The following is a 27,386-nucleotide window of genomic DNA, read 5'->3' as shown; positions in this document are numbered from 1 at the left end:
GTGTCCTTAATATTAATAAATTTAAAAATAAAAAAATAAAAATTGTAATCTTGTAAAATAGTTAAAACATGCCATGTTCGACTAAATTGTTGCATATTTATTAATTAATTCATATACATTGTATCAAATCATATAGTTGTATAATATATTAGTTGTATAGCATTGCGTAACATAGCATGATCTCAGATTAGTAGTAGTTCAAGTCAGTGGCCTATGATAATTTTATGTGTAGTTTGTGTGTAATTAAGTCTTGCTATGACCACTTTATATTACACTAGATAGTGCACTAGAGCGGAATTTATTTTCCTATACAATCTTTTTACGCTCTTGAACTGAGACTTAGATATCCTTATCTCTTGAGGGGTAGCCGTTTGTTGATAATTAGGATTTTGACTATTCATGTTTTAGCTTAGCACATAAATGCTTAACTTTGGGGGAAGTTGTGGGATGTAAATGTCTTTAAAAAACATAGAATCAATAAAGTGCGCGTCAAAAAAATAGTGGTATAATTGACTAGGTTGGGCTCATTAATACTCGAGTATTTAAGTCTGAGGGGACTTTGTGCCTTTAACCTAGAGCCTTTTATGGTTTGGGATTGCTGACCCAACACTCGCTACATGGGTATTAGAGCATAAATCTTAAGGGATCTCGACCATTGCACAGTTAAAATAAACCACTTATATACATATACGTGTATAATTTGATTGGCAAAGTCTGAGAGTGGTCGTAACTCACTTACCATGAGAAGCCACCCGATCTTAAACTTAGCTTGTGAAGTCTTATGGTGGTCATTACTCACTTACCCTAAGGAGTTTCCTGACCTTAGACCAAGCATTTTAAAAAATCATGTGTGTATATATTTAGTAGTATTGTAGCAATAAAATAAAACATAAAAATTCATGGTTAAACTTGAACGATGATTGGTTCTAAGTAACAAAGTGCTTAAGATCTATTCTAGTGATCAACTTGGGAGCTATTAACTCACGTTGCTTGTCATGTTAAAACTTGTGTTTCTTTGCTCTTAGTTTAGTAGAGAGCATTTTGTGAATATAAGAACACTCGCACACTCCGCACACTCCGCACTTGTGTTTACTATATGTGGTAATATTTTAGTGTGAGCTGGATGTGTTTAACTTGTTGCATATTCTGGAGGTTATTGCTCACTTGGTGTATACGATTATGTTTGAGATCCTTTGTAATCATTTAGTATCATTCATCTACATAGTTTTAGTCCTCCATTTCTTGAGGACGATTGTATCATATGCATTATTATTTCATGAGTTAGATATACTTTATGGGTTTATCTTCTATAAACCCTCACGAGACTCAGCTTGTCCTACTAAGGCTGCCTATGGGTTAACGACTTGTTGCATATGCTCAATACAATTGTGTCACTTACGAAAGTGGAGTTAGTTAGTTAAAAATAATTTTATTTTTCTTCTTTGCCAGAGGACGTGCAAAATGCTAAGCGTGTGTCAGATATTTGATAGGATATATATTTGTGTATACTCTAGATGATTTTTATTTCCATATTATTTATATTTTGCATTTAATTGGATTTTTTGTTAATTAAATTTTAATTTTTTATTGTATAAAGCAAGAAATTCTAAATTGAAAAGGATTGAAGCTAAAATAGAAGAAAATTCGGATTTATTGGGTTATACGCGCAAGACATATTGTTTGGGTCGTATCTTGAGTTCTACTTATCATATTTGAGAGATTCAACTGCCCATGTGAAGATAATGAGATTCTCTTTCATTATAGACATGCACATATATCAAATTTCACTTTGAACATTCCAGGATCAGATGAAAAAAGCCAACTACGAATTTGACTTTGAGAAACCTTTTCGGTTTGGTAAATATGTGTTAATTCCAAGAAATAATAAAAAAAAGACTTTATATTAAATGATTATTATTAAAGATTGAATATAGGTATTCATAGCCATCAAGATGAGAATCCAAGAAGAGAAGAAGGAGGACATTATGCTTGGAGATTTCACCGATAACAACATAGGGATAATTCTTCATTCTCTACACTCTGTATTGTATTCTAATGATCTTCTCATGAACCTTTTAAATTTTATTATGAATATGGTTGGCAAGATTATTATTATTATTATTAGATGGCTATTTTGAAGCTCTAAACTTTATGATAATTATACAATTTTGATATTTTAAGATGTGTTCTTGGTTGTGCCTGTTAGTGTATACTGAAAATATTTATTTGAAGTATGTACATTTATTTCTGGCCAGTTTATTTGAGAATCATTTGAATGTTTACATGTTGTCTAATATTATATATTATGAACAATCTAGTATCAAATGAGATACAGAATATTAGATTGTTAATACGGTTATATAATATAATAAGGTTCACATCACAAGTGGTGTTGGACAATCCACTGGTATGGTTGTAGTATTATTTAGATTAGTTTATATTGACTAATAAATAATACTTGTATACTTTGTGTATATTGAACAAGATCAAATTTAGAATTGTTCCCTTAATACTGATTAAGAAGGAGAACTAAGATTCTATGTTATTATTAATTCTTAGGTTCTTAATCCGGAAATAGTAATTGACACGTGTATATTATTTACATGCTTTGATTTATATATGAAATAATTCTTTTGAATTATATCATTATATTTTGGGTGATGGAATTATATACATGGTGGATATTATTTATTGAAGGAATCCATGTCCTGATAATATTCGGGTTAATGATGTCCCCTTGAAAGCTCAAAAAGATTTAATTATGTGAAACCCTACAGGTGGAATTTATTCTGGCATAATTAAATAAAGGTTGAGTGGATGATCAAGGATAAAAGATATTAATTAAATAAATTATCAGTAATTTATTTAATTAATGTACATGATATTTTAAACATGGGGAATTTAATAAGCAAATAATATTGGAACCGAATTAATTAAATTACGGTATTAGAAAAGGTAGTGCAAATATTAATTCTTTAGTGGATTGAATTAATATTTAATTACATTGGGCTAGGCTCAAGATGTAATTAGAAGGCCCAACCTAATTATCCATGGTCCCTATTGTAGCCTATATATATTCTTATTCTCTTCTTGCTTGGGATTGTGTGAAAACATATTGTAGCCACCAAGGAGCAAGAAGAGAGGATAACTTGAGAAGACGGAGGTCACACTTCGCTCAAGGGAATTTGGGAATACAATAGAAGAGCGTGGAATCTACCATTAACAAGGTAATCCTCTTTTCGTAATCTTTATCGTAAAACGTAGTAACACCCTAAGCCCGTGGATAGAAGGCTTTTGGGAATACAATAGAAGAGCATGATTTTGCTCTGTCCTGCATGAATGTGCTTATAACTAGTAAAAACAAATTGGTGTTAGTTGTGTAATATTATAATTAAAGGATGAATGTGCTTAAAGGATGTATGTGCTTATGGTAAAAATGTTAGTAAATTTTTTGTAGAAAAAGATGAAGGAGGAGGTTAAGGAAGGAAAGCTTAAAGTTGAAGATACTAATGATGTGTTAACAATGGCGCTCGGTAAGCCTGAGCACGGAGGCAAGTACGTGGTCAGGGAATTCATGTGAAGCAGTCGGTTTATTTTGATCTTCCGAGGGAAAAAAAAAGCGAGGACAGTGGAAGAAAGGGTACGTGAGGCAATTCAAAAGTACATGGCAGAGGAGACTCCAAAAATTATTAAAGAGAGAGATGCATTTTGGGCTGCTAAATTTGAAAAATACAATGCACATTAATCGAAAAATGGTGTACAACATGATGGTAGTCCGAAACCAAATTCCAGCAGGCAAGCTGTCACTCTAAGGGTGGGGTTGATGTGGATGTGGATGTGGATGTAGGTGTTCATAAAAAATGTGACATTGATAGATAATTTGTTTATGGATTTAGCGGTGGAGCTTGAGGATAATAAAAAGGTGGCGGGTGAGGATGATAGTGGAAGGGCTGTTGAGGAAATGAAAGTGGATTCTTCGGGTAGTTCTGTATGCCGATTGGCTGTTGGATCGTTGAGCAACATTGTTGTTTGTGCAACAATTGATGAAGTACGCGTTCCCGAAGGACATGAGAAGACTATCCATGAAGTAAGTCTTGGAGAAAAGAATGCAAGGGTGTCTATCACTAAAGTCATTCAAGGAGATGCTAAGATTCCCTTCCCTATTGGGGATGAAATTTTGACTGTTCAAGAAGCCATGGGAACTTTTATTGCATGGCCGAGAAACATGATAATTGTAGGAAATAATAGCAGTACTTCTCATGTTTTGGCCACCAAGGTCAGAATGCTTTTTTAGTATGGTTAATATATGTACTATGTGTTTGTTTAGTCTGTTTTTTTAATTATTTTTATTTGCAATTGTTTTAGAAAACCAAGAAAGCCCATGCTAAGAAAATGAAGAAGATGTATAAAGTAATTGAAGATGTTGAACCAGAGCTTGTTGTTCAAATTGGTTCAAATTATCCTTCTGCAATGAAACGTTTGTGGACATGGGCAAAGGAAGCCTTGAGTGGTGGCCCGAACAATTTCTTTTGAGCTAAGCAAAGAAGCATTTGGCTTTACAAAGAAGCAAATCATGTTCTTATCTGAAATACATGCAGTGTGCTCTGGTGGTGAAATGGCCGGCTCTGTCATTTGCCTTTTTATTCAGTAAGCTTTTCATTCAAAGTTTTTTTTTCGAAGTATATAGCCTTGGAATAAATATGACAATCTTTACTAAGGACTTCTTAATTTAATTTGTAGCTTCTTGAATGAATATGTGAAGAAGCATAAGATGGTCAACATGATTAGCTTTGTAGATCCGGGCACAATCGGTGCCATTGGATGTGGCAGTGCAGTGTAGAGGTCGCGTGAATTGTGTACAAGATTTAAAGATTCTAGGAAAGGGCAACATTTTCTCCTGCCGTACAATGATATGTAAGTATTTTTACTATCCCAAGCTATTAAGCTGTTAAGCCTTGCCATTTTTTTATTAATTTTTTTTAAGAATTTAGCTTTTATTTTTAAGGAATGGATTCAATTGTATAGTTAAACTCGATTATATTTGTTGTTGAAATTTATATTAATTGCATTGGTTCAGTATAAACGTAATCAAATACCTTGACAGTTTTAAAGTTAATATAAAAGTAATCACATGCCTTACAGTATTTAATTGATTTTGTTACTAGATGTTAGGTTTGTTTCTAAGACGGGGGAAATTGTATAGTTCAACCTCATAATATTTGAACTTCAAATTTGATGATAATTGTATAGGTTCAGTTTTAAAGTTGATTTATTTACCGGAATTTAAATTTTATGAGTACGAGCCTTCAATTTTTGATGTTATACCTGATCATGTTTATTACAGTAAATTACACTCTACTAGTATCACATTTTGGATTATTTTTCACAAATAGTGAGTTTAAATAATTTTTAGGTTGATTTTAATTCAATAGAAATGTAATTTTTTTGATGATATTTTAGTTGTTTGGTTGAGAAAAAAGCATCAAATTTAGGCTTTACTATTTAACAAGCACCTCTATTTATTTTTCGTAGCAACCACTGGACCTTGACAGTTGTCAATCTAGACGCAGAGGTAGTCTACTATATGGACCCTCTTAAACGCCGAATTGCAAATGGAGAATGGGTGGAAGTTGTCGACAAGTAAGAGTTCACGTTATAAAATTTGATTATTAAGTCTTGACTTATAAATCTTGTCCGACCATATTTTGTAGTGGTTATTTTATGTTTTGATATATCTCGTTTTGGTTGCAGTGCCATTAAAATGTACAAGGAGGATTTGAGAAAGGTTCTGAAGAAGAAAGTATTGTGGGAGAACATGGCGGTATTTATTTATTTTTGTGATCATATATTAATTATGTTATTAAAGGAGACTGGATATTTTAAATGAATTTTTGTTTGATATTTTAGGGAGTTCCAGTGCAGACCGGGGAACAAGGATTGTGGCCTGTTTGTGATGCGATATATGATGGAAATCATTCATGATAAGGAGCTGGACTTTGCTAATAAGGTGACAATTGACTATCTGTGGGCCTTTTCATCCACTTTGTATTTACTCTTATAAGGGCAGAACATGTTACTTATACAAAATTTTGGATGATTTTTCAGTGGTTGCGTAGATCAAACCTGGTTTACACTGAGGATGACATCAACGAGATGGGTTGAGTTTGCAAAATATTTTATGAAACATTGTGCAAGCTAGGTCCTCGCCTTTCTTTTCTTTTGAACTTATCGTAAACTGGATGTTTTATGTATGTAGTTGGTGATAAGTAGACTCGTTTGAACTTATCGTATGTTGACAAGTAGACTCGTTTGAACTTATCAAATGTTGAAAAGTAGACTCGTTTGAACTTATCGTAAAGTGGATGTTTTATGTATGTAGTTGGTGATAAGTAGACTTGCGATAATGTATTTTGTGTTCGGTGGATTGCTGATAGTTTGGTAGGTAGATCTGGTTGTTTTGGATTGTTGAACGGATGGATTATGGTATGGTATGGATTATGGTATGGTAGTGAATTGGTTTTGTTTTGGCGGGGGCCTAGATTATGGTATGATTTTGTTTTGGATTATGGTATTTTTATTTTGGCAGGGCCTATTTTTTTGTGGTTTTTTATGCAACTAGTTTTAATTAAATATGAAATTAATATGCAAAATGTATATACCTAATAAGATAATGGTTTTTTTAAATCAAAAGTAAGCATTATATCATTTTTCGGACAACGGTTACCTCAAGTACATAATTTTGTCAAAATATAAGTCATTGTCTAAACAACAATTCAATAACACCAGTTAGTTATTAACTGTTGTTTGAACTATGAAGACATGACTTAGAACACAATATAAAAAGAATTGGTTTAAAAGGTTTTACACAATTGTTACTTTAAACAAACCATTGCTTGAATAATAAGGAATTAGTTTTGAACTATTTCTTGCCATTGACTCCCTGTTGTCTATTACTTAGTAAACTGTCGTGTTACAAATGTTTCTTCAATGGTTCCCGAAAAGTAACCCGTTATCTCTTTTGCATTATAACACCACCCTAAAATTGTTGTCTAAAAGATACTTATATTACTACCTCTGAAAATAATTGTTGTTGTTCTTTTATATAAATAATAGATGTATAAAATAACTGTTGTTTGAAAAAGATATTTAAAATTGGAAAGAAAATTTAGAACTTTCTCTTGACGTAAATAAACTGTTGTTTATTACTAAGAAAACTGTCATGTTAAAAATGTTCCAACAATAGTTTTTCTAAAACAACCGTTGTGTCATCCAGATTGTAACCAGTGTTAAACATTGTTGTTGAATCTCCCTTATTACAACTGTATTAACGACTGTTGTCCAACCTTCGATCATACGAGTGTTGGATACACAACGGAAAAACTACCTTTCAGACAACGAAAAAAATAGTTGTATGATTGCAAAAATGTTGTAGTGTAGTCAGCATCCTTTACGGTTCCCGGGTTGATTGTTGTCTCTATTGGGATGGATTTTGGCGGGGGGCATGGGTCGCCATGGTCCCCTCAATGTTCCAATTATATATATATATATATATATATATATTAGATAGTTTGATGGTCCCCCTCCCGGTTCCGTCCCTGTAGCTACACTGGTGGAAGCCGCCGCCTGTAGGTTGGGCAATCCATCTTTATATCCATCCACTTAAGTAAGCAATGTGAATGGAAGACATGTTCACATGGCGTCACCAGCACATATAGGTTCGGACAACGTTAGTTACACAGGGAGTGGCTAGCTACCTTTTACCCTTAAACATTTTTAATTAGTTTTACATAGCCTTAAACTTCAAGCTGAAAGCTGTCCAAAAGTACCATGCAAAAATCTGGATGTTGAGTGAAATCAATGGCAGTCATGCAGATGACGCGGTCACTGGCCCGGTTTATATCCTGATCCAACCTTTTATGGTAATTATATTTTATTGGAAACATCTGCATGAGGATCTATGAAAGAAAAAGATTAAAAGTTAGGATATGATTTTCATAATTTGAGGAAAAAATTACGAAGCCATGGTTTACAGAAGACAAAAGTTGCAAGCAGCAATGAAAAAAGCATTATACAGACAAGACACAAGAATAAAGCAACTGATCTTTCCTAGAAACTACTATTTATAATGATCAAGTGAACCAGCAATATACAGGGATTAGAATATTCAGCAACTAAATTAAGTTAGAATATTGGTTGGCACTTTCTTTACAACAATATGCAGGGACTAGGCATTCTCTACCTTGATTTTATATATAAATAACAGGGAAGAGTTACATAAACTAATTAACAAAATAGAAAACGGTTGCACGAATATATGGTGAAAAGTTACATCAAACCTGCCAAAAAAATGAAGAATCGACATCCAAGATAGTGCTGCAGAAGAAGAATGTTTGCTTGCAACCCAGCAAAACCCACCAAATAGATGCACCAACTCCTGTCAGGCTTAATGTGCATGAAGTTGCGGGGACATCCAAAGATATATAAAGGAATTACAAGCCGAGTTACACTCATTCCAATAATGTAACTAGGCTGTAGTGGCTTTCTTGGGTCACGAAAAACATTTGTGGCACTCTGAGGTATCCAGTAGGAGTGCACAACCAGAGTAATAACTGGAAGGAATTTAGGGAACTCGTACGTGATCAGAATACCTCCCAGAAGGATACCACCTGAAAACGTAAACCATAAAGATGTGTGAGTGTGAAGTAGCACTACTTCCCTACTAAGAATAAATATCCATAACTTTTAGGTTAATATAATTGATACTAATGCTAATAAGTTGAAACATTTATTCCACAAAAAAGTTATACGCCATCAAATATTTTTATCAGATATCTTATTTTACAAGTACACAAATGCTTTTCTTTCAAATGCAGAAGAAGAGGATAGCTTAGGATTGCAACTGTTCTGGAGCAGAACTGGCAACTGTATATATCCTCTCAAAAGATTCATGATTATGTTTTCTGGTATACTATTATCTTCTGTTACTAGAATGAACCTTACATATACTGCCAAACACTATAACAGCACAACGTTGCACAAGCTCATGCAATAAAATGATCATAATCTTAGCATTTCATGTAGGATTGTCAGAATAGGTAATCCAAGTAACAAAGATACATGTTAAATTGGGGAAGCAATTTAAAATTTAAAATTAAAAAAAGGTATCTTCCTATACAGAGTGGCCCGAGATTCAGGTATAACTGCATTCATAGTGATAAATGTTCAATGTGAATCTCAAGTTATGAATTTCAAAGGTATGCATACAGGACAAAATTCATTACAAACAGCTAAGCAAAAGTTTTACTCACAGAAATAAATATAAAGAACTGAAAGTTCACGCCTCGCTTCCACACTCTGTATGTAATTTGTAGGCCTATTTGCCTTCCATATATGGAGAAAAAATCTCAACTCACAAAAAGAGAAGATAACAAACTTGAAGAATGCGGCAGTGGAAAATGCGTTATACAATTGTTCTGCATACATGAAGAAGTGATGATTATGGAGAACACAAGTAGTGAGAAATAGTTTTTTAAAGTAATAAAATTTGGTCAATGCCAAAGACAGAGAATAAGTTTTATTCTAATTACCAACTGTGATTCCTGCAGTCAAATGTAAAAGACAAAGGTATGCATCCATGACAGCCTGTTGTCCAATTGTGAAACTTGAAACTTTGACAGCTCCCTGACAGTAGGATGGAATATCCGTCAGCTAGTATATAAAAAAACTGCAGATATCCATAAAATAAGAACGGTACAAGTGTCTTAAAACAACAAAACTGCAGTAGCTGATCACTGGCACAAATTGAGAATCCTACAGAAGCAACATATAGGATCGAGATGGAACCCTTACAGATTGCGTGTTGCTATGTTTCCTTTGCTGAATTAACAGGAGAACTTGAAGGATAGAGATCTAATATATGGCAGACGGTTAAGGAGAATCAACCATTCTCAATCTATCAATACATAATGTTTGATCAAGTAATGTTAGAGAAGGATACAAAAGTGACCATCAGGTTATAATTAAATGCTTTGTCAAAAAACATCTCAGTGTTTACAGAAGTTGCATTCAATTGCATGGGCGGCAGACAATCTCCATTGTCATCCATCAAAAATCTTACCATTGCAGCTTCATCTAAACAAAGTAAAAGCACATGATAAAATGAATAACACTTTAGGCCACTACACCCAGCCGGAAATTATTTTCACACAAATTTTGAGCAATTGTGCCATTAAAAAGATTTTTTTTATAAATTGCAAAATTTTTAGGATCCTAAATATAACTTACCATTGGGGCACAGTGCAATGGAAGACATAATACTTTGCATTATTTATATTATAATTTCTGAAACTGAAAAAGTAAATAACATTGAGAGTTTACGCTCCATGGAAAAGGACGTACTACTTTGCATGGACGGGACACGTGATATCCGAGCCCTTACTGTGATGTTACAATGTTTCTCTATGTCGATCACAGGTGCTACAACAAAAATGAATAAGTTAGTAATTAGTATGGACTCTAGCCAATACAGAGTTAGAAAAAAAATTACAAATAATGAAGTAGATATCACACAGAGTTTTCTGTTCCAAATCTTGACCCATTGAAAATCTTGAAAATCCTGGGATGTGAGAAGTCCAAACTGTTTCAAGGCATAGCACGTCATGTAAGTTAAAAAAATTTCAAAACTCCAGTCGAACACCCCCCCTCCGAACAGGCACCAAAGTCTTGTTGATCCTCAAGAAAGGGTAACAATGAGTAATTGATGTCCCGAAGTTGCTAGATCTCATTGATATAGTCCCAAGTTCTACAGCTTATCACGGTCCTGCTGCTGCATATGATATGCCAGTGTGCCACAAGTAACAGGGTAAATTACGTGAGAAGGAACCATACAATGGCAAATAACATTACTATTAATTTGTGATAACAATTACTGATATGAGATACTTTAATCAACAATTTACTATCAAGTATCATATGGCCAAAACAACATTCAATTCAAATTGTTATGATAATTACCGAGTAATGTGGATTGGAGATATTGTAATCATCTTTGTATCCAGATTCTCTAGATTTTTCTCTGCAGTATAATTATACATATATCAGTATTGAACACACTATAAGATTTAAAACTGGAGTCACGGGTGCAAATCATATCAGTACGTGTAGGCTACTGCTCGAAGTAGTCGTAAGGGCCATATATAATCCCCTTTTATTTTGATTGTTGCACCCCACACTTTATGTTCATCTTCAAACACCTTATAGAATATAACCATCCCCTGCCAATGGCAAAATGGAAACTAAAAATGAGTTCTTTTTAAGGAGAAAAATGACAAAAACGAGCCACATCAAGATTAAATCAACAATAGCATAATGCAAACATCCTAGTTAGGCTAAATATGCAAGATGATGATGTAAACTGAAGTAAACAAGTATGTTGCCTACCCCATAGAAGAAAACTATAAAAAATTAAACAGTTACAGATGAAATCACTAGGCAAAAACTTCGGCCACAAAAATCAAGCCAGGGAATAAGGACGAATCTCATTTTTTACCAAATCAATCAGACAGTTGTTACTCCTCAGTCAGTTGGTATCCCCTAAATGAAAAGGTTTTATCACAGATAGAGGGAGAACGAATAATAGAATTACTTTTGATTGGTCGTCCCTTGATAAGATTCTGCATTTCAAAAATGTTCAAAAATACCCATAATATTTAGTGCCAAAGCCTTTCAACATGGAAGAGCCATAAAATCATAACAAGAAAAGCTTGACATCTAATCCAGTAAACAAAACACATAAAGTTTGTCAAACTGAATCACAAGGTATAGGAATTGATGCAGGCTTTTATGAAAACTCAACATAAAGGGCCAAACAGTGGAGCAGTAATTAATAGTGATCAGAAAATAAGAAGAAAAAAGGAGAGGCTCTTATATTTTCACTTAACAGGTGAGGCCCAAGTAAGGATCTAAATTTTCTAACTTAAAGAACCTAAAGTTTTGTGCAATATATTCAAATCATAGTAGTCCTCGGTTCTGCCTTCCAATCAGCAGAAACCAATCCACTAGGCGATCTAGCCAATTCAAAGCAACGTAGATCTGTTGAAGATTTTTAGAAGTAACATTCCTTGTTGAAAGTGGTTGCTTGGTTTGCAAAGGTCAATAAGTCTGCTTCTCTATGGCAGATTCCTCCTAAAGGTTAAGAATGGAGTCATGGACGTTGAAATGCAAAACCATCTCTATCTTGTAACACCATAAACCTGGCTTGATCTTGTAAAGAGAAACAACATGCTATTAACGGGGATCTCATATCAACCCCTTTTTGTTAAGACTAATTTTTATAGTCTGAAAGTTGACATTTTTCATTCTCACAATTCAAATAACTTAACTACTGATAATACTTATTCAAGTGAATAGCATTCCAAGCATTTTTTATGGGTGTACCATCGAGCATAGACAGTCGGTAGGTTCCTAGCACGACGAGCCCTGTTACTTATTAAGATCCTTCCCATGGGGTTTTGAACTTTCTCGTGATGGTGGGTTGTGAAGCCGCCGACTCTCGAAGGACTAGATCCCCAACCAAAAACTATTTAACCTTTACTTTCTTGTTGAAATAAGCTGTTGTACGCACTTGCTGTTGGAGTACTCTCTTCGATGGCTCGTCCCTAACTTCTTCCATAAGAACATTATGAAGTTGGAATCCTTCTCGTGAGGCTTCAACATCAAAATACTCGACCCTTGATGAGTTAAGAAACACTTTGACGGGTAAAATTGCTTCCAAGCCAAAAGCCATCTTAAAAGGGGATATGTCCGTCGCACTTCTAGGGGTCGTTCTTTAAGACCAGGGCATATTCGGCAACTCATAGATTTCTTAAATCCTTGTTAGATTATGCGTTAGACACTTCAACTTGTCTGTTAGCCTGGGGTTATGCCACCGAGGATTTGATGTGTTTAATCTTAAGTTGTCAAAGTGTTTTGGTGAACTTTTCTCCTTCAAATTGAGTTTCATTGTCAGTTACCACAATTCTTGAGACCCCAAACCTGAATATAATGAACTCCATTAGAAACTCGATCATCTCCTTCTCTCGGATTTTGGCTAATGGTCTTGCCTCAATCCATTTTGTTACGTAGTCAACAGCCACTAAGATGTTTTGTGCCTGGTTTTTGGACTTCGGGAAGGGACCCACGATGTCTATACCCCATTGGTAGAAGAGACATGGGTTGACAATCTGGATCATTTCCACCGAGGGCTGATGAGATACCGCTCCATATATCTGACATGATTTACATTTTCGCAAGAAATCCTCACAGTCACTTCGCATTATGGGCCAAAATAAACCCTACCTCATTATTTTAAGGGCTAAATTCTTTCCACCCAAATGATCCCCGCAAATTCCTGTATGGACTTTGATTATCGAGGTGTGAGACTCTTCTGGTCCCAAGCATCGGAGTAGTGGCTCCACGAGCCCTCGTCGATATAATTTGTTTTCTAGCACATAATAGTTATTTGCCTTGTATGAAATGGCTCTGGCTTCACCCTTATCTTGTGGCAATTTATTCTGCAAGATGTACTTCAAAATAGGTTGACGCCAATCTGTAACAGAGGAGATTTCATTAACCTTCAGCATGTCGACGTATGGAGTATCCATATCAATAGAGGAAGCATTTCTTTCTTCGACATAAATTGCCTCTGATGTTGCAGCGACGGATGATGCTAATTTAGACAAGGCGTCAGCCCATTGGTTGTCTTCCCTGCAAATGTTCTTGATTGTCCATGACGAAACTTTCCCCAGCAGAGACATGGCTAGATTCAAATATGTCGACATTCGAACATCATGTGCCTTAAACTCGCCTTGTAGTTGTTTGGTGACAAGCTGGGAATCACCAAATATTTCTAAAACTTTCACTTCTAGCTCAATCGCTAGGCGTATTCCTGCTAACAATGCTTCCTATTCAGCTACATCGTTTGTTATCGGGAATGAGAATTTCAAAGTTTGTTGTATTTTGAAGCCCTCTGGACTGATCAAGATCACACCTGTACCCCCTGATTATGTTGTTGAAGATCCGTCGACATAAAGAGTATAGGCATCTGTGGGAACATCGTTTCTTCAGTTGTAGATGTGTCAAAATTGCATTCTACAACAAAGACTGATAGGATTTGGGATTTCATTGCACTATGGGATAGGTACTCGATGTGAAACTGGCTAAGTTCGACCATCCAAGCAGCGAGACGCCCTGTCATATCTGCTCTGTGCAAGATGCGCTTCAGGGGTTGATTAGTCATGACTTTAATAGGACGCCTTTAAAAGTAGTGACGGAGCTTCCTGCTTGTTATGGCGAGAGCATAAACTAGTTTCTCCACATGTGGGTAGCGAGTTTCTGCATCTTTCAGAGTATGGCTAACATAGTAAACTAGGGCTTCACATCCCTCGACATCTTTGACTAGAACGGAGGCTACCGACCCATCAGAGGCTGAGATGTACACTTCCAAAGCTTCACGAGACAATGCTCTTGCTAAAATTGGTGGGCTTGTCAGGAAATTTTTCAATACTTCAAAGCTTTCTTTACATTGATCATCCCACATCAACTTCTTATTCTTTGAAGCCTCTTTGATAACCTTAAAAAATGGACAACATTTTTAGAGGCTTGTGGTATGAAACGACGAAGGGCCGCTATCCATCTAGTGAGGCGTTGCACCTCTTTAATGGTCGAAGGCTCCTTCATTTCAAATATAGCTATTATTTGGGAGGGGTCAGCCTCAATCCCTTGTTGGGAGAAAAGAAATCCCAACAATTTTCCAGATGTTAGATCAAAAGAACATTTTAACGGATTTAATCACATTATTACGATGAACATTCTCAAAGGTTTCTCGAAGGTCTAGGGTATGACCGCTTAAAAATTTTGACTTTGTTATCATATCGTCGACATACACCTCGGGGTTTCGACCCAACTGATTTTTAAATATTTCATCCATCATATGCTGAAATGTCGCACCGACATTGATCAACCCAAAAAGCATGTTTCGATATTCGAAGACATCTCGATGTGTGATAAACGTCGTTTATTCCCAATCTTGATCATCCATCCTGATTTTATTATAGCCTGAGAAAGCGTCCATGAAAGATAGCATTTCATGACCCGCCATTGCGTTTATAAGTTGATCTATATTTGGCAAAGGATAATAATCCTTAGGGCATGCTCTATTGAGGTCGGAGTAATCAACACACATTCTCCATTTTCCATTACTTTTCTTAACCAGGATAGCATTAGCAATTCATGTAGGAAATTTCACCGGTTCGATAAATCGTGCCACTAAAAGTCGATCAAGCTCTTCGTCGATAGCTCGACATTTTTTATCTAAGAAAGTCCGCCTCTTTTGTATGACAGGATTCTTTTGACGGTCGACATGTAGAGAGTGTCTTGCAACATCAGTTGGAATTCCAGACATGTCGGATGGTGACCATGCAAATATGTCCGAGAACTCCCGAAGCAACCTCGTTAATTCATCTTTTATTTGAGGATTTAAATCTTTTCCAATTTTAACCGATTTGCTGGGGGAATTTTCATCAATCGCAATCTCGATCGTTTCACCGACAGGTGAGAACGAGGGATCCCTTGTAATGTCGAAAATGCTACCGGCATCTATCTGAACGACTTCATTGACAGATTGAGTGTCATTATCTTGCTTCTTATGCACAACAGTAGTGAAGTAGCATTGTCTTGACACAGCTTGGTCGCCACACATCTCTCCCACTCCAAACTCAGTCGGGAATTTCATTTTTAAGTGAGGGATCGATGTAATGGCTTATAATGCCGAGATTGTCATTCTCCCTAGTATAGCATTGTGACTTGAGGTTGCACTTATTACGTGGAACTTAGCTATCTTCCATACTTGACAAGGCATCGTGCCGAAAAGCACCGACAGGTCAATTATCTCGACCACTTTCACCTCATTACATGTGAAGCCATAAAGAGGTGAATGGGTATTTTCTAGCTTTCTATCTCCTGTATCCATTCACGGTAAAGCATGATGATAGAGGATGTCGACAGAACTACCGTTATCGACAAGGATCTTTTTTACTATGTTAGTGTTGATTTTGGCGGTGATAACCAGCGCATCTTGATGGCCTCGTATGATATTTGGGGCATAGCTCTAATCCAGAAGGATATGACGAGAGATGGAAAAGGCTTGTATCTTTTGGGACACTTAGGATTAACATTACACACTTCTCGAGCGTACGACTTACGAGAGTTGTTTGACACGCCTCCGGCGGCGTAACCCTCAAAAATTATGTCGACTATTCTGTCATCTTGTCTCTAATGAGTTTGGCCTTGTCCTTCGATATAATGGACGAAATGGCCTTTTCTGATTTTGGATTGAATGTGATTGCTTAATTGGTAACACTGTTCTATAGTGTGTCCAGTATCTTCATGATAGTCGCAAACTATGAGTTTGGTAAACTCTTTATCTTTTCTGTCCCGGGCCTGCCATTTTTGGTCTGAGAAAGACCATCATTGATATTCATGACCCCTCGCGGTTCGATGTTCTTCCATTCTATTATCTCTTCTTGCTGCTGAACGTCGAGGGTATTTGGAATTATATCCTCGCGATCTCGGAGTCCGGGGACTATGAGCTCTTGACCTGTCATATTTGTAACTAGAGCGTCTCAAAGATCTTATACTACCCACTGCCTCTTGGAGTGTCATACGGTGTTCAAAAATTTGGAATGTTGCATGAAGGTGTTGAGGATGTTTTTCTATGAGTTCTTCTAGTAAAATGTCATGTCGGTTTCCATCAATGTCTGCTGCTAAATAATTCACCGCCAAAGGCTCCTCTAGGTCTGTTATCTCAGATATAGCTTGACGAAAGCGACCTAAATAGCTTCTCAGAGATTCGCTAGGCCGTTAACTCATCGTAATCAAAGATTCCGTAATTTTGCCCCCTTTATAGTTGCTTGAAAATCTTTTTTGAAATTTAATCTTCAACATAGTCCAAGAGTCAATTAACCTAGATGGGAGATTGTTGTACCAACGTAGGGTTGTGCCTTATAAGCATGTAGAGAAGAATTTGCAACGGGCGACTTTTGAGTGTTCGTAAAACACCATTCGACCGTCAAAGGTGTTAAGGAAACCCGATGGGTCAGAGGATCCATCAAATTGATCAAGTGCCAGAGTTTTTAAAGTCCTGTCTATTTTTGCTTTCTCGATGCTTCGAGAGAGAGGGCTTTCCACCGGGGCTTCGAACCTCGATTGAGTGCGAACTAGATCTCGCAACTGGGCCATATCTTCCTGCATTTTTAAGAACTCCTCCTGTAAGATCGAGTCTTTTGACACCGACCCTTGCGAAGTTCCCCCTAAAGACACTGTCTTAGGATGTCGGGGTCTTGAATATATAGACTCAGTAGAAACCTCATCTTCATCATAATAGTAATCATCATCATCCTCCGAAAGCTTTACATAATCAAGTTCCTCATCACCACCTTCCTTAATCAACGCTTGTTTCAACTCTTACTGCAAATGTTGAATCTCTCTTATTTTTTCCAATTTCGCCTCTAGTCTTTGAGTTTCAGCTTCTAACATCTTGAGCTCTTCATATGAGCCTTCTACACCGTCTATCTCTTGTTCTCGTAACAGTTTCTTCTGCCGCAACTTTTGTAAATGCAACCTAGCATCACTGGAGAGCACCTGCTTCCCCTTTTCTGTTAAAATACGAGAGCGAGTATCCTTAATCATTTTCCTCTTGCGTTTGACTGGTTGTCTATGCGCCTGAGATCCTTCAGGTGGGGGGTTTTCCTCCACCGGAAGCAACATGTTCTGATTTTTGAACAGTTTGGATCTCTGTCGTGTTCCCACATTTCTCTAGATCTGTTTCTTCAATGATCATGTTGGAGTATCAAATTTAAGAGCTCCTTCTAGTATCAAATGATGACCCTAGTTTGAGCCATGTTTATATGAGGAACTATACTCTTTATTGATACTTATTTTTCCAACCTTTTACAAGTAGGGCAATTACACTATATTTATATGGAGTCTTTAATGGGTTTCCCCCTTACAATTGGGCTTCTATTGGGCATTTTATTACAAACATCTATTCTAAGGTTCTAATTTCCTATTCGAAGTCCTCCTCATTTCCTTGGCCCAACATTGTCCAAAAGTACCATGCAAAAATCTCGATGTTAAGTGAAATCAATGGCTGTCATGCAGATGACAAATTCACTGGCTCGGTTTATATCCCGATCCAACTTTTATCGTAATTATATTTTATTGGAAACATCTGCATGAGGATCTATGAAAGAAAAAGATTAAAGTTAGGATATGATTTTCATAATTTGATGAAAAAAATTACGAAGCCAAGGATTACATAGGACAAAAGTTGCAAGCAACAAAGAAAAAAAGCATTATACAGACATGACTCATGTATAAAGCAACTGATCTTTCTTGGAAACTGTTGTTTATAATGATCAAGTGAACCAGCAACTAAATTGACACAATACTACGCTCTAAAAAACATATCACGATTCCCGGCCTAAATGTTGGACAACATATTACAATTTACATTAAGGTTTTTTGAAAAACACAAGCAATTTAGAGTGATGTTTGATCACATCTATGTGAGAAATCCTAAGTATGAAATTGATTACAAATTTTAGATTTTCTTTCCTCATTTGTGCTATGTGATTTGTATTTTTAGTATATAATTATTTGATAACTACTTGGATTAAAAATATGAATAGTGTGTAGCCTTACTTGTAGACTGCAAATTTGTTGTATGGATGCATTAGAGGATATTTTACACATTAAATTGTAGGTAGGTAGCTAACTAATAGATGTGATGGAAGTTCATATACGATGCTGACCTTTTTATAAATAATTTTAATTCAAATAAAAAATTAAAATTTTACCTCCAAATAAATGTAGACCTCACTTCTTTTGAGAGCACTTTTTTCATTGTTTCCTGCAATATAAATATTTAATATTTTAAAATTAAAAAATGAAAATGATCCATGACTTCTGTTAAACCTTTTATATGTATCAATTTTTTTCTTAAGGAAAAAAATTCATGTTAACAATTTTAGGCTATATCTTAATAAAAAAATCTAAAATCGAACTTAATTTAATTTGATTTACCGTAATATAAATTAGTATAATTTTTATAAATAAACATAGATGTGTACATATATGCATGGTACACTTAATCATGGTTTGAATCACATATATCCGATCAGCTGGTTCCCCGCTGACCAGAAGATGACGGGGTAAGTCGATTCATATTAAAATCAAGATGGTTAGCATTTTATAATTATAACTAGTTATAATTGGGAAAAGTTGGAAAAATTTACCAATATAGGAAATTTTTTAATTGTATTATTCTTGTTTTTGATGATTTTATTGAGTTATAACTCAAAAGTAGTATATGATTAGAACAATTAAGTCAATTTTGGTATAATAGGAATGATAGGATAGCAAATATATTTTAAAATTTTGAGATTATATTGTTCAATGATTTTATTGAGTTACAGTTCAAAAATAGTTAGAGTATTACAACAGTGATTTAAATTTTTTAAAATTTATTTGGAAAGAGACGTAGATGGGTAGAATTTTAAATAGGGAAGGATGGATGATGTGTAAAATGTCAAGGCTAGATATAGATAAGGGATGGATGTAAGGGTAGATATAGATATGGGATGGATGTAAGGGTAGATATAGATATGGGATGGATGATGTAAAGTAAGGGTAGATATAGATAAGGGATGGATGGATAACGCACAGGGTAGATATAGATAAATGATGGATGGATGATGCAAAGTGCTCACACGAGGACGTGGGAGCGACTTTCAGCACATAAACATAATCGAAAAAAAATTAACACAAAAATACTAAAATTCATGAAAAATACTTAATTCAGACGCTCATATTAATCTTAATAATTGATTGGAGTGGGTAATGAAAGATGCATGAATCTCAATACAATCCACTCACACAATTTTTCTCTCTTGCTATGTCCAATTAAGGTACCGATGGATGATGAAAAATGGTTTGATGAGGAAGATGTGGGATTTGAGCATATAAACACAAATAAATTGTTAAAAAACCTAAAATCTTATCTTCAAGGATTCATGAAAAAATTGTTAATTCAGAGGCTCAGAATCTTATGAGTTGATTGAAGTGGATACCGAAAGATCTACAGATCCGAACATATTCCACTTGCACAATTTATGTTTCTTTCTATATCCAAGCAATTGGTTGAGAATCGTCCAACAATCTACAACAAGAACGATTGACCATGAATTGTCCAACGATCTGGAACAAGAACGATTATACAAACGCGTGCTCTCTCAGTGTTTCTCTCACTTGTGGGCGGCTAAGTATTTCACAGTATATGATATGAGTAATATTATTTTGAGAAGGAAATACATTTTGTGTGTATATAAAGGGAAGAGGAAAATCATATTTCCCTAAAGTGTTCAATAAAATTACTATTCCAACCCTTTATATCATATTTACAATTTTGTAATTAATTTATATAATTTTATCTAGTTAAATGTGAAATAATGTTATATTCGTAACTAGTATTTTTACAAACCAGAAGAATTTATCAATTTAGTACAATATATTTAACCAACTTGAAAGGCATGAAGAAATTTAGAAAATGTAATATTTACTTTCTACTCTTTTTTGGATAACAACCTTGTAACTAATTTTTTGACATTAACTTAAACACGGTATATTAATATACATATTAAAAAAATTATGTTGAGTAATGAGAAGAACTCCCTTCATCCAGTTTTTCCTTTTCATTAATCAGAATTCATATTTTATTCAATCAAACAAAAAAGGGTAATAATTGCGCTAATATAAAATTGAGACAATGATATTCACGCTCTATTTATCATAATTTTTGGATTGGACAAATCATTTAGGATAAGAAAAAAATAGTAGAAATGGACAACAAGACTAAAATGGACGGAGTGTATATAACATTACAAAAAAAAGTATAGTTCGGTGTAACATGTAAAATGGTCTAATATATGAAATTTACCAAATTCGATTCTCTAAGACATTAGACTTCTTTTACTTAGATTATATTCAAGAATATCGAATATCCTAGAGTTATATCACTATCTTCAATGGAAGATCAAGAACATAGGTATTCTACATAGTACTCATATTAATATACGACGTTCTTTTGCTTTTTCCAAACTTTCTAATATTCTTTTAAATTGTAAGAACGATAACTACAATTTTATAAACTTGCACGAACTTTATGGAATCATGATTTAAAGAAAAGTCTACAGAACATAGGATTTCATGTTCAATTGTTAGGTTCAAATCACATATATTTGAGAGGTGAAGTTGTCTCTTGGTGAAGAAAAAAATGGTCAAAGGTAAAGAATAATGATTTTAAATTTGCCTTATTTAGTTTGAAAGAGTATCGACAAGACTTGTTTTTTATCCTAAATTTCTAACAACTATTGTGTTCCTCCCATGTTAAGTTGTTCACTCATGGGTGTAAATTTATTAATGTGTTCTATTATGTTAGAATTAGGTGTGTAGATCTATTAAAGTATTCTGTTGTTGGTTTATGAAGATGTTATTGGTATTTCATGTTCATCAAGGGCATGGGTGTAGATTGATCATCAAGGTACTCTGTTAACGAGAATGTCCTATTGTTGAGGCTCTTTAAGCATATATATTTCTATTTACTACTAAGAAGCAGGCACCCAAAAAATCTTCTAAAAATATTCAAAATACTACCCTGCTACTCTAAACAAACAAAATAAAGATATGTTTACACAAAATCCGAACCACAAGATCAAAATCAAATCAACCGTAATCAGTAGGACTCTCTAGTTCTCTCACTAAGCAGGGATTTCTTTTGAAATTCCTACAATTTATAAGTATGTATTATATGAGTAAAATTCTATGAAGACCATGTTTTTCTTGGAGACCACGGAGACCACTTATGTTTTGATAACTAAAATCTTGCATAAACATTATAAAATATAATATTTTACGAATTATGTTCTACAAAGATCATTATTTTATTCAAAATATTGAATATCATACATGTACTTGCATGTAGAACATTACAAAATGTTTTATCCTACGAAACATGTTTAGTTTGCAAAAAAAATTGTTTAGATTGCAGAATATACACATTATACTTATTAAACTTAAATGATATTCAATAATTTTAATAAATTAGTGATATTCATAAACATGCTTCAGGAAATAATATATTTCATAGGGTTTTGATTGCAGAACATAGGTGGTCTGCGTGGTCTACAACAAAAATGTGGTGACTCATATATATATATATGCATTTTTTCAAATAGAAATAATCCTTAAAATGAAAACTAGAAAATAACTTTTAAAATTTGTATTAAGCTTTCTTTATTTTTAACACTAACATTTTACTAGTTCACACAATAACTTTCCTAATTTTAAAATTTAGCCCTCCACGTTAGTAGGGACCCACCACTACTAGAAATAGTGCCTACGACATCACCCTTTTAACATCGGTTAGAAATTTCACTAATGTTAAAAGCAGTTTTAACACCGGTCGCTTCAAAATCGATATTAAAGGTATTGTCAGACATCGGTATCTTAACTAACCGATGTTTATAATCGTTTTTTTTTAAAAAAAAAGGTCCGCTTGTTTCTTTCCCCCGTTAATACACCAAAAAATTCCCCGCTTAACCAAAAATTTTATTCTCAGTTTTTCCGGTGCCCCCTCCCTCTCTCATTCTCTCTTCTCTTTTCTCTCCTCTCTCTCACTGTCTCATCTCTCTTCTCTCAGTCTCTCTTCTCCCTCATCTTTCACTGCCTCTCTTCTCAATCACTCTCTCTAAACCTAATTATACCCCTATTTGTACTAACCTTTAATTAAACGGGATTAATTCCTAAATCGAGCTCGATTCGTGCTAAATAATCTTGAAAGAAGTTGGGTCTACTCAATTTATGTGAGAAAAGTAAGTTTATTTCGAATTTATTTTCAAATTTTATGTTTTTATTTTAATAAAGTTTTGTTTACAGGTCTTTGGAGCTTTGTTAGTGTTAAAAGAAATTGGGTTTGCTTGATTAGGTAAGATTAACTTCTAATCTACTCGATTAAAAGTTGGTGTATGTATTGTTAATCTTGAAAGAAGTTGGGTTTACAGATCTTTATAAGCTATACTGGTGGCCTTGTTATTGTTACTGCTAGACACGTGTTGTATTGATATTAATTTTTTAGAATTTCATGTTGAATCGGAATTTTTGGAGCAAAGCCTATTCAAATTAGAATTTACTGTTGTCATTTCGTACTCGCATAAATGATTTTATTTGTGTAGCTTATAGCTGAAGATTACATTGATGTTCTAACATTAGTGGGGGAATGCTGTGTTTTTCGGTGGCTGTGCAGGGTCCCAAATATTATATTTTCTTAATGATTTGAACTGTTATTTTATCCATGTCTTCAGAGTGCAGCACGTGTGTTGGTTCCTGCTGAATTTGGGGATCATGGGATTAAAGGAATCATACTGGCTGCTAATTATGCCAGAGAAAATAAAGTTCCATATCTTGGGATCTTCTTAGGAATGCAGATTTCTGTTATTGATTTTGATCGATCTGTAAGTTAGAGTTTAATTTATAGATTTATTTATGTAGAACGTTCACTGAAAGATAATATACACTTAAGATTAACTGCATTGCTTCATGCATCTTGTAGGTGTTGGGTCTAGAAAAGCCAAACAGTTCAAAATTTGATGCTCGGACACTAGATCATGTTGTAATTTTTATGCCAGAGGTACATGCCCGTTCATGATAATACTTGACGGTTATGACATCGACAGATGCCTTTTACATTCCTGAGCTCTAAATGCATCACTGCAAAGCTATATGTTATTAGTCGCGGTTAATTAGTGCCACAGGATATCTTGCATGTTCCAACTAATTAAATGTATAAGAATGTTACAACTAAAAAGTTGATTGATGCTGGTCTGGATTGCGGAGCATGCCCATAATATATGTATATAAGACTGGACAAGAGAAATAATGCTTGTCCAGGTATTGGATGGTTCTGACGATATGTTGGTTCGACATCTTATCAGGGAAGAAGTGCTAAAATGGCAAGGCAAAGGTTTGAACATTTTGTAGGAATCAACTTACTTTAAGCTAACCTTGCACGTGTTATATTCACAGAGTCTATTTACTCATCAAGAATCATGTATCTGGAAATTCCTACCGTTCATTAGAGTTTACATTACCTATTTATGGCACCTGAGTGTGTGTATAAATGTCTAATAACATTTTAATGTGTTGTTTACAGGGGATGTATTATCAGGAAACCAGCCGGACAGACCAGTTCACTTGGGAGTACTGCAAGAATGGTTTGGCATCCACTGGTGGAACACTCGAGCTTTCGCTCTTTTGTTTACTCTAATATTCATTTCACTACCACTAGTTTTGTTCGGTCGAGTAGGTCAATACAAATAATCAATGTAGACCTCTCTCGTACATACATTAGCTATGTTCCAGTTTAGTGATCCCTGTATCCGTGTTCTTTGTTTTTTGTTTTAAAGAATCATTAAGGTTTTGTTCAGCAGTATCAGTTCTGTTAGCATTGGTGTTTGTGGGGATATGCTCAGGAATGGCAATCTCAGCACTCTTAGAAGGCAAAACAAATACACCAAAGCTCATACCTCAGTTGGACAATCGAGCCTCCTTCTTTAACATCTTCGCTTTATCTCCAGTCACCGTCACTACATTCACTTTTCACTTCAATGGTTAGTTAAAACTAATAGAAACAAGTACTCTTATAAATGACACTAATTTTCTGAGGAAATTACTTATGAAAATGTTTTTAATTTCAGTTCATATTATTGGAGGGGCGCTTAGGGAAGCATCAGATATGACCTCAGTTGTTCGAATTTCTCTAGTACTTTGCTCAGGAATCTACTTTACCATTGGGATCTTCGGATACCTGTTGTTTGGGGATTCCATTATGGCAGACATACTTGTAAATTTTGATCAGGGTTGCCAGAAGTTAAAGCTACCCTTGTGATTTAATGGGTAAATGAGATTGATCGATTTAACTTAAGAGGTAGCAACAAGGTGCTAGTGTGTCATGGAGGCAACAGAGGCAAAACCCTTCATGAATTCTCAGATTATGATTTTGTTATTACTACATATTCTATTGTTGAAGCTGAGTAGAGGAAAAATGTTATGCCAGCTAAACATAAGTGCATTTGGTGTGGAAAGTTATTATTTTATGAACATAAGATATCTATTCACCTGAAATATTTTGGCGGTCTAAATGCTATTAGAACTAATAAGCAGTCGAAACAGAAGAAGGGTAAGAATCCTGAACTAAACAGATCAGAGAAAGGCAAGGGTGTTGAGTCGGTGGATGAAGGAAAGGAGGAGTCTTCAAAGAAAGGGAAGCATTACAACAAGGATAAGACTTTTGGAGCTGGTTCTTCTACCAACAAGTCGGAAGGAGTTGAATATGGATCCTGTAACGGCAAATCTACTTTACACTCCGTGAAATGGGATCGTATTATACTGGAAGAGGTGAGTAGGTGGTTACTGTTAGAAATTATTTCATACTTGGCTGGTCTGATTTCTTATCTCATGTGTGTGGATATGTACATATTTAATTCATCTTTCTCACGGTTACTCTTTTTTGCATCTCTTTGAATCCAGATGATGTAGAATAAATTAGGAGCTGCTCTAATCATTTTTTTTGTCCAAATTTAAGCTTATAAGTGTATTTTTTCTGGTCAAGAGTGTCACCAAATTTCTTACTTATAGCTGCTACTACAGCAGGAAGCATCCATTGGGATGACTTTTGTTCGGATGGGATTTTTCACAACAAATTGTATGTTTGATAAATTCCTGAATCGGCTACTGGTGATACCCCTTTCTACTCTAGCAGGACTATCCAGAAGTGTTATTGATTATTTGTCAGGAGCCACATTCCAAATTACAGGATTTTTTAGTGTTCATAATAAGGTAAGTTTCATATATTGCTTCGCTACACTATTATTTATATATTTTTGTAATTGATATGAAAGGCTCTACAAACATATTCTGATGTGACACGACCCTGGCTAATTTGGTAAAGTTGTTTTAGATAGATTCTCTTCTTCTCACTCTAGCAGCTACAACAAAGCCTTAATCAGTGATTTTTTTCTTATCTTGAAAGCTCTTTGAAGTACCCTATTTCGAATTATTGTTTAGTTGAGCTGAGAGCAATGGTTCCTAATCAAGGTCCAGGACACCCTACTTTAGTCATTATCCGAGCTGTTGAGCAAATTATGAGAGAGAATTTATTCAACTGTAAAAGTTTTAAAGCAATAGCGGCTAGAGATAACTTTTTAATTTCAGCTTTGTGCTAAATATTCGGTTGTATTGCTTTTAGACTGATTATTAACTCATATTGCTCTGCGACTAGAGAACACAAAGGCAAGATCTATGAAGTCATTGACAAAGCTAGAGCTTTTGTGGAAGTTGTACGTGATGCTACGAACTTTGCTTCAGCTAATACTATTTATGGTTTCGCAGCATATCCATCTGGGGAGAATTGCTTGGGGAATGCGCCTTTAGTGAGCTAGATAGGTTAGGAATGTAATTGTAAGTAGATAGTTTTTGATGTTGATGTAGATGTAGATATAGAAATATGTTGTTTGAATGCTGATATATAAGTTTTTTGGTATATATTTGTTCTCTTTTAAGATTATTTTTTATTGATATAGCTTTTAATTATTAAATGGGTTATTCTAATTGAGAGCTTTGTTTCTGTATTCAAGGGGTTATCCTCATTGAGAAACTTTGGAGGTAATTCTCCAATTTAAAGTTGTATGCTTGGAATCACTTACCTTGTAGTCTGGTGGATCAATTATCATGTAATCCGATGGATTATCGTCCTTGGTGGATAAGAGGGTAAGCCAAGGCTATACCTATACCTAAATTCAAGTGAGACATGTAATAATCGGAAATACCTAAAATCGTCCTTGCATGTGTTATATTCACAGAGTCTATTTACTCATCAAGAATCATGTATCTGGAAATTCCTACCATTCATTAGAGTTTACATTACCTATTTATGGCACCTTAGTGTGTGTATAAATGTCTAATAACATTTAATTGTGTTGTTTACAGGGGATGTATTATTAGGAAACCAGCCGGACAGACCAGTTCACTTGGGAGTACTGCAAGAATGGTTTGGCATCCACTGGTGGAACACTCGAGCTTTCGCTCTTTTGTTCACTCTAAAATTCAAGTGAGACATGTAATAATCGGAAATACCTAAAATCCCAATAACATATGTAGGCCTTGGTTCATTGTGACTAGGCCTTATTGTTTGGTATTTTCAGACCCAGTTGGAGTCATAGTTAGATTTGGAGTCGATT

The 27,386-nt window shown here is 34.9% G+C and overlaps 3 protein-coding genes across 20 annotated transcripts; 1 reads left to right on the top strand and 2 right to left on the bottom strand.

Annotated features, from left to right (window-relative positions):
- Positions 1–7,601: 7,601 nt before the first annotated feature.
- Positions 7,602–10,312, bottom strand: LOC141704459 (transmembrane E3 ubiquitin-protein ligase FLY1-like). Its single transcript, XM_074507711.1, has 8 exons — positions 10,285–10,312; positions 9,998–10,131; positions 9,850–9,909; positions 9,588–9,681; positions 9,309–9,473; positions 8,341–8,666; positions 7,829–7,955; positions 7,602–7,705 (listed from the first exon to the last, which is right to left on the bottom strand). The coding sequence occupies exons 1-8, from the start codon at positions 10,310–10,312 to the stop codon at positions 7,602–7,604; spliced, it is 1,038 nt and encodes a 345-aa protein (XP_074363812.1).
- Positions 10,313–13,331: 3,019 nt separating this feature from the next.
- LOC141704458 (uncharacterized) lies at positions 13,332–14,275 on the bottom strand. Its single transcript, XM_074507710.1, has 2 exons — positions 14,027–14,275; positions 13,332–13,940 (listed from the first exon to the last, which is right to left on the bottom strand). The coding sequence occupies exons 1-2, from the start codon at positions 14,273–14,275 to the stop codon at positions 13,332–13,334; spliced, it is 858 nt and encodes a 285-aa protein (XP_074363811.1).
- Positions 14,276–22,652: 8,377 nt separating this feature from the next.
- LOC141704451 (uncharacterized) lies at positions 22,653–27,384 on the top strand. Of its 18 annotated transcripts, none has more exons than XM_074507705.1 (8): positions 22,653–23,077; positions 23,454–23,603; positions 23,702–23,779; positions 24,084–24,112; positions 24,302–24,758; positions 24,846–25,545; positions 25,798–25,986; positions 26,429–26,713. In XM_074507705.1, the coding sequence occupies exons 2-5, from the start codon at positions 23,571–23,573 to the stop codon at positions 24,513–24,515; spliced, it is 354 nt and encodes a 117-aa protein (XP_074363806.1). In that variant the 5' UTR covers positions 22,653–23,077; positions 23,454–23,570; the 3' UTR covers positions 24,516–24,758; positions 24,846–25,545; positions 25,798–25,986; positions 26,429–26,713. The 18 variants fall into 18 exon arrangements, with proteins under 18 accessions (XP_074363806.1, XP_074363807.1, XP_074363803.1 ...); XM_074507690.1 differs by adding exons at positions 26,784–26,916; positions 27,136–27,384 and having other exon boundaries at positions 22,735–23,077; positions 23,702–24,758; positions 26,431–26,592; XM_074507701.1 differs by having other exon boundaries at positions 22,735–23,077; positions 26,431–26,713.
- Positions 27,385–27,386: the final 2 nt, after the last annotated feature.

This window comes from Apium graveolens, unplaced genomic scaffold, assembly GCF_009905375.1.
Source record: "Apium graveolens cultivar Ventura unplaced genomic scaffold, ASM990537v1 ctg7863, whole genome shotgun sequence".
Classification (NCBI taxonomy): Eukaryota; Viridiplantae; Streptophyta; class Magnoliopsida; order Apiales; family Apiaceae; genus Apium; species Apium graveolens.
This window is presented reverse-complemented; position numbering and strand designations above follow the sequence as displayed.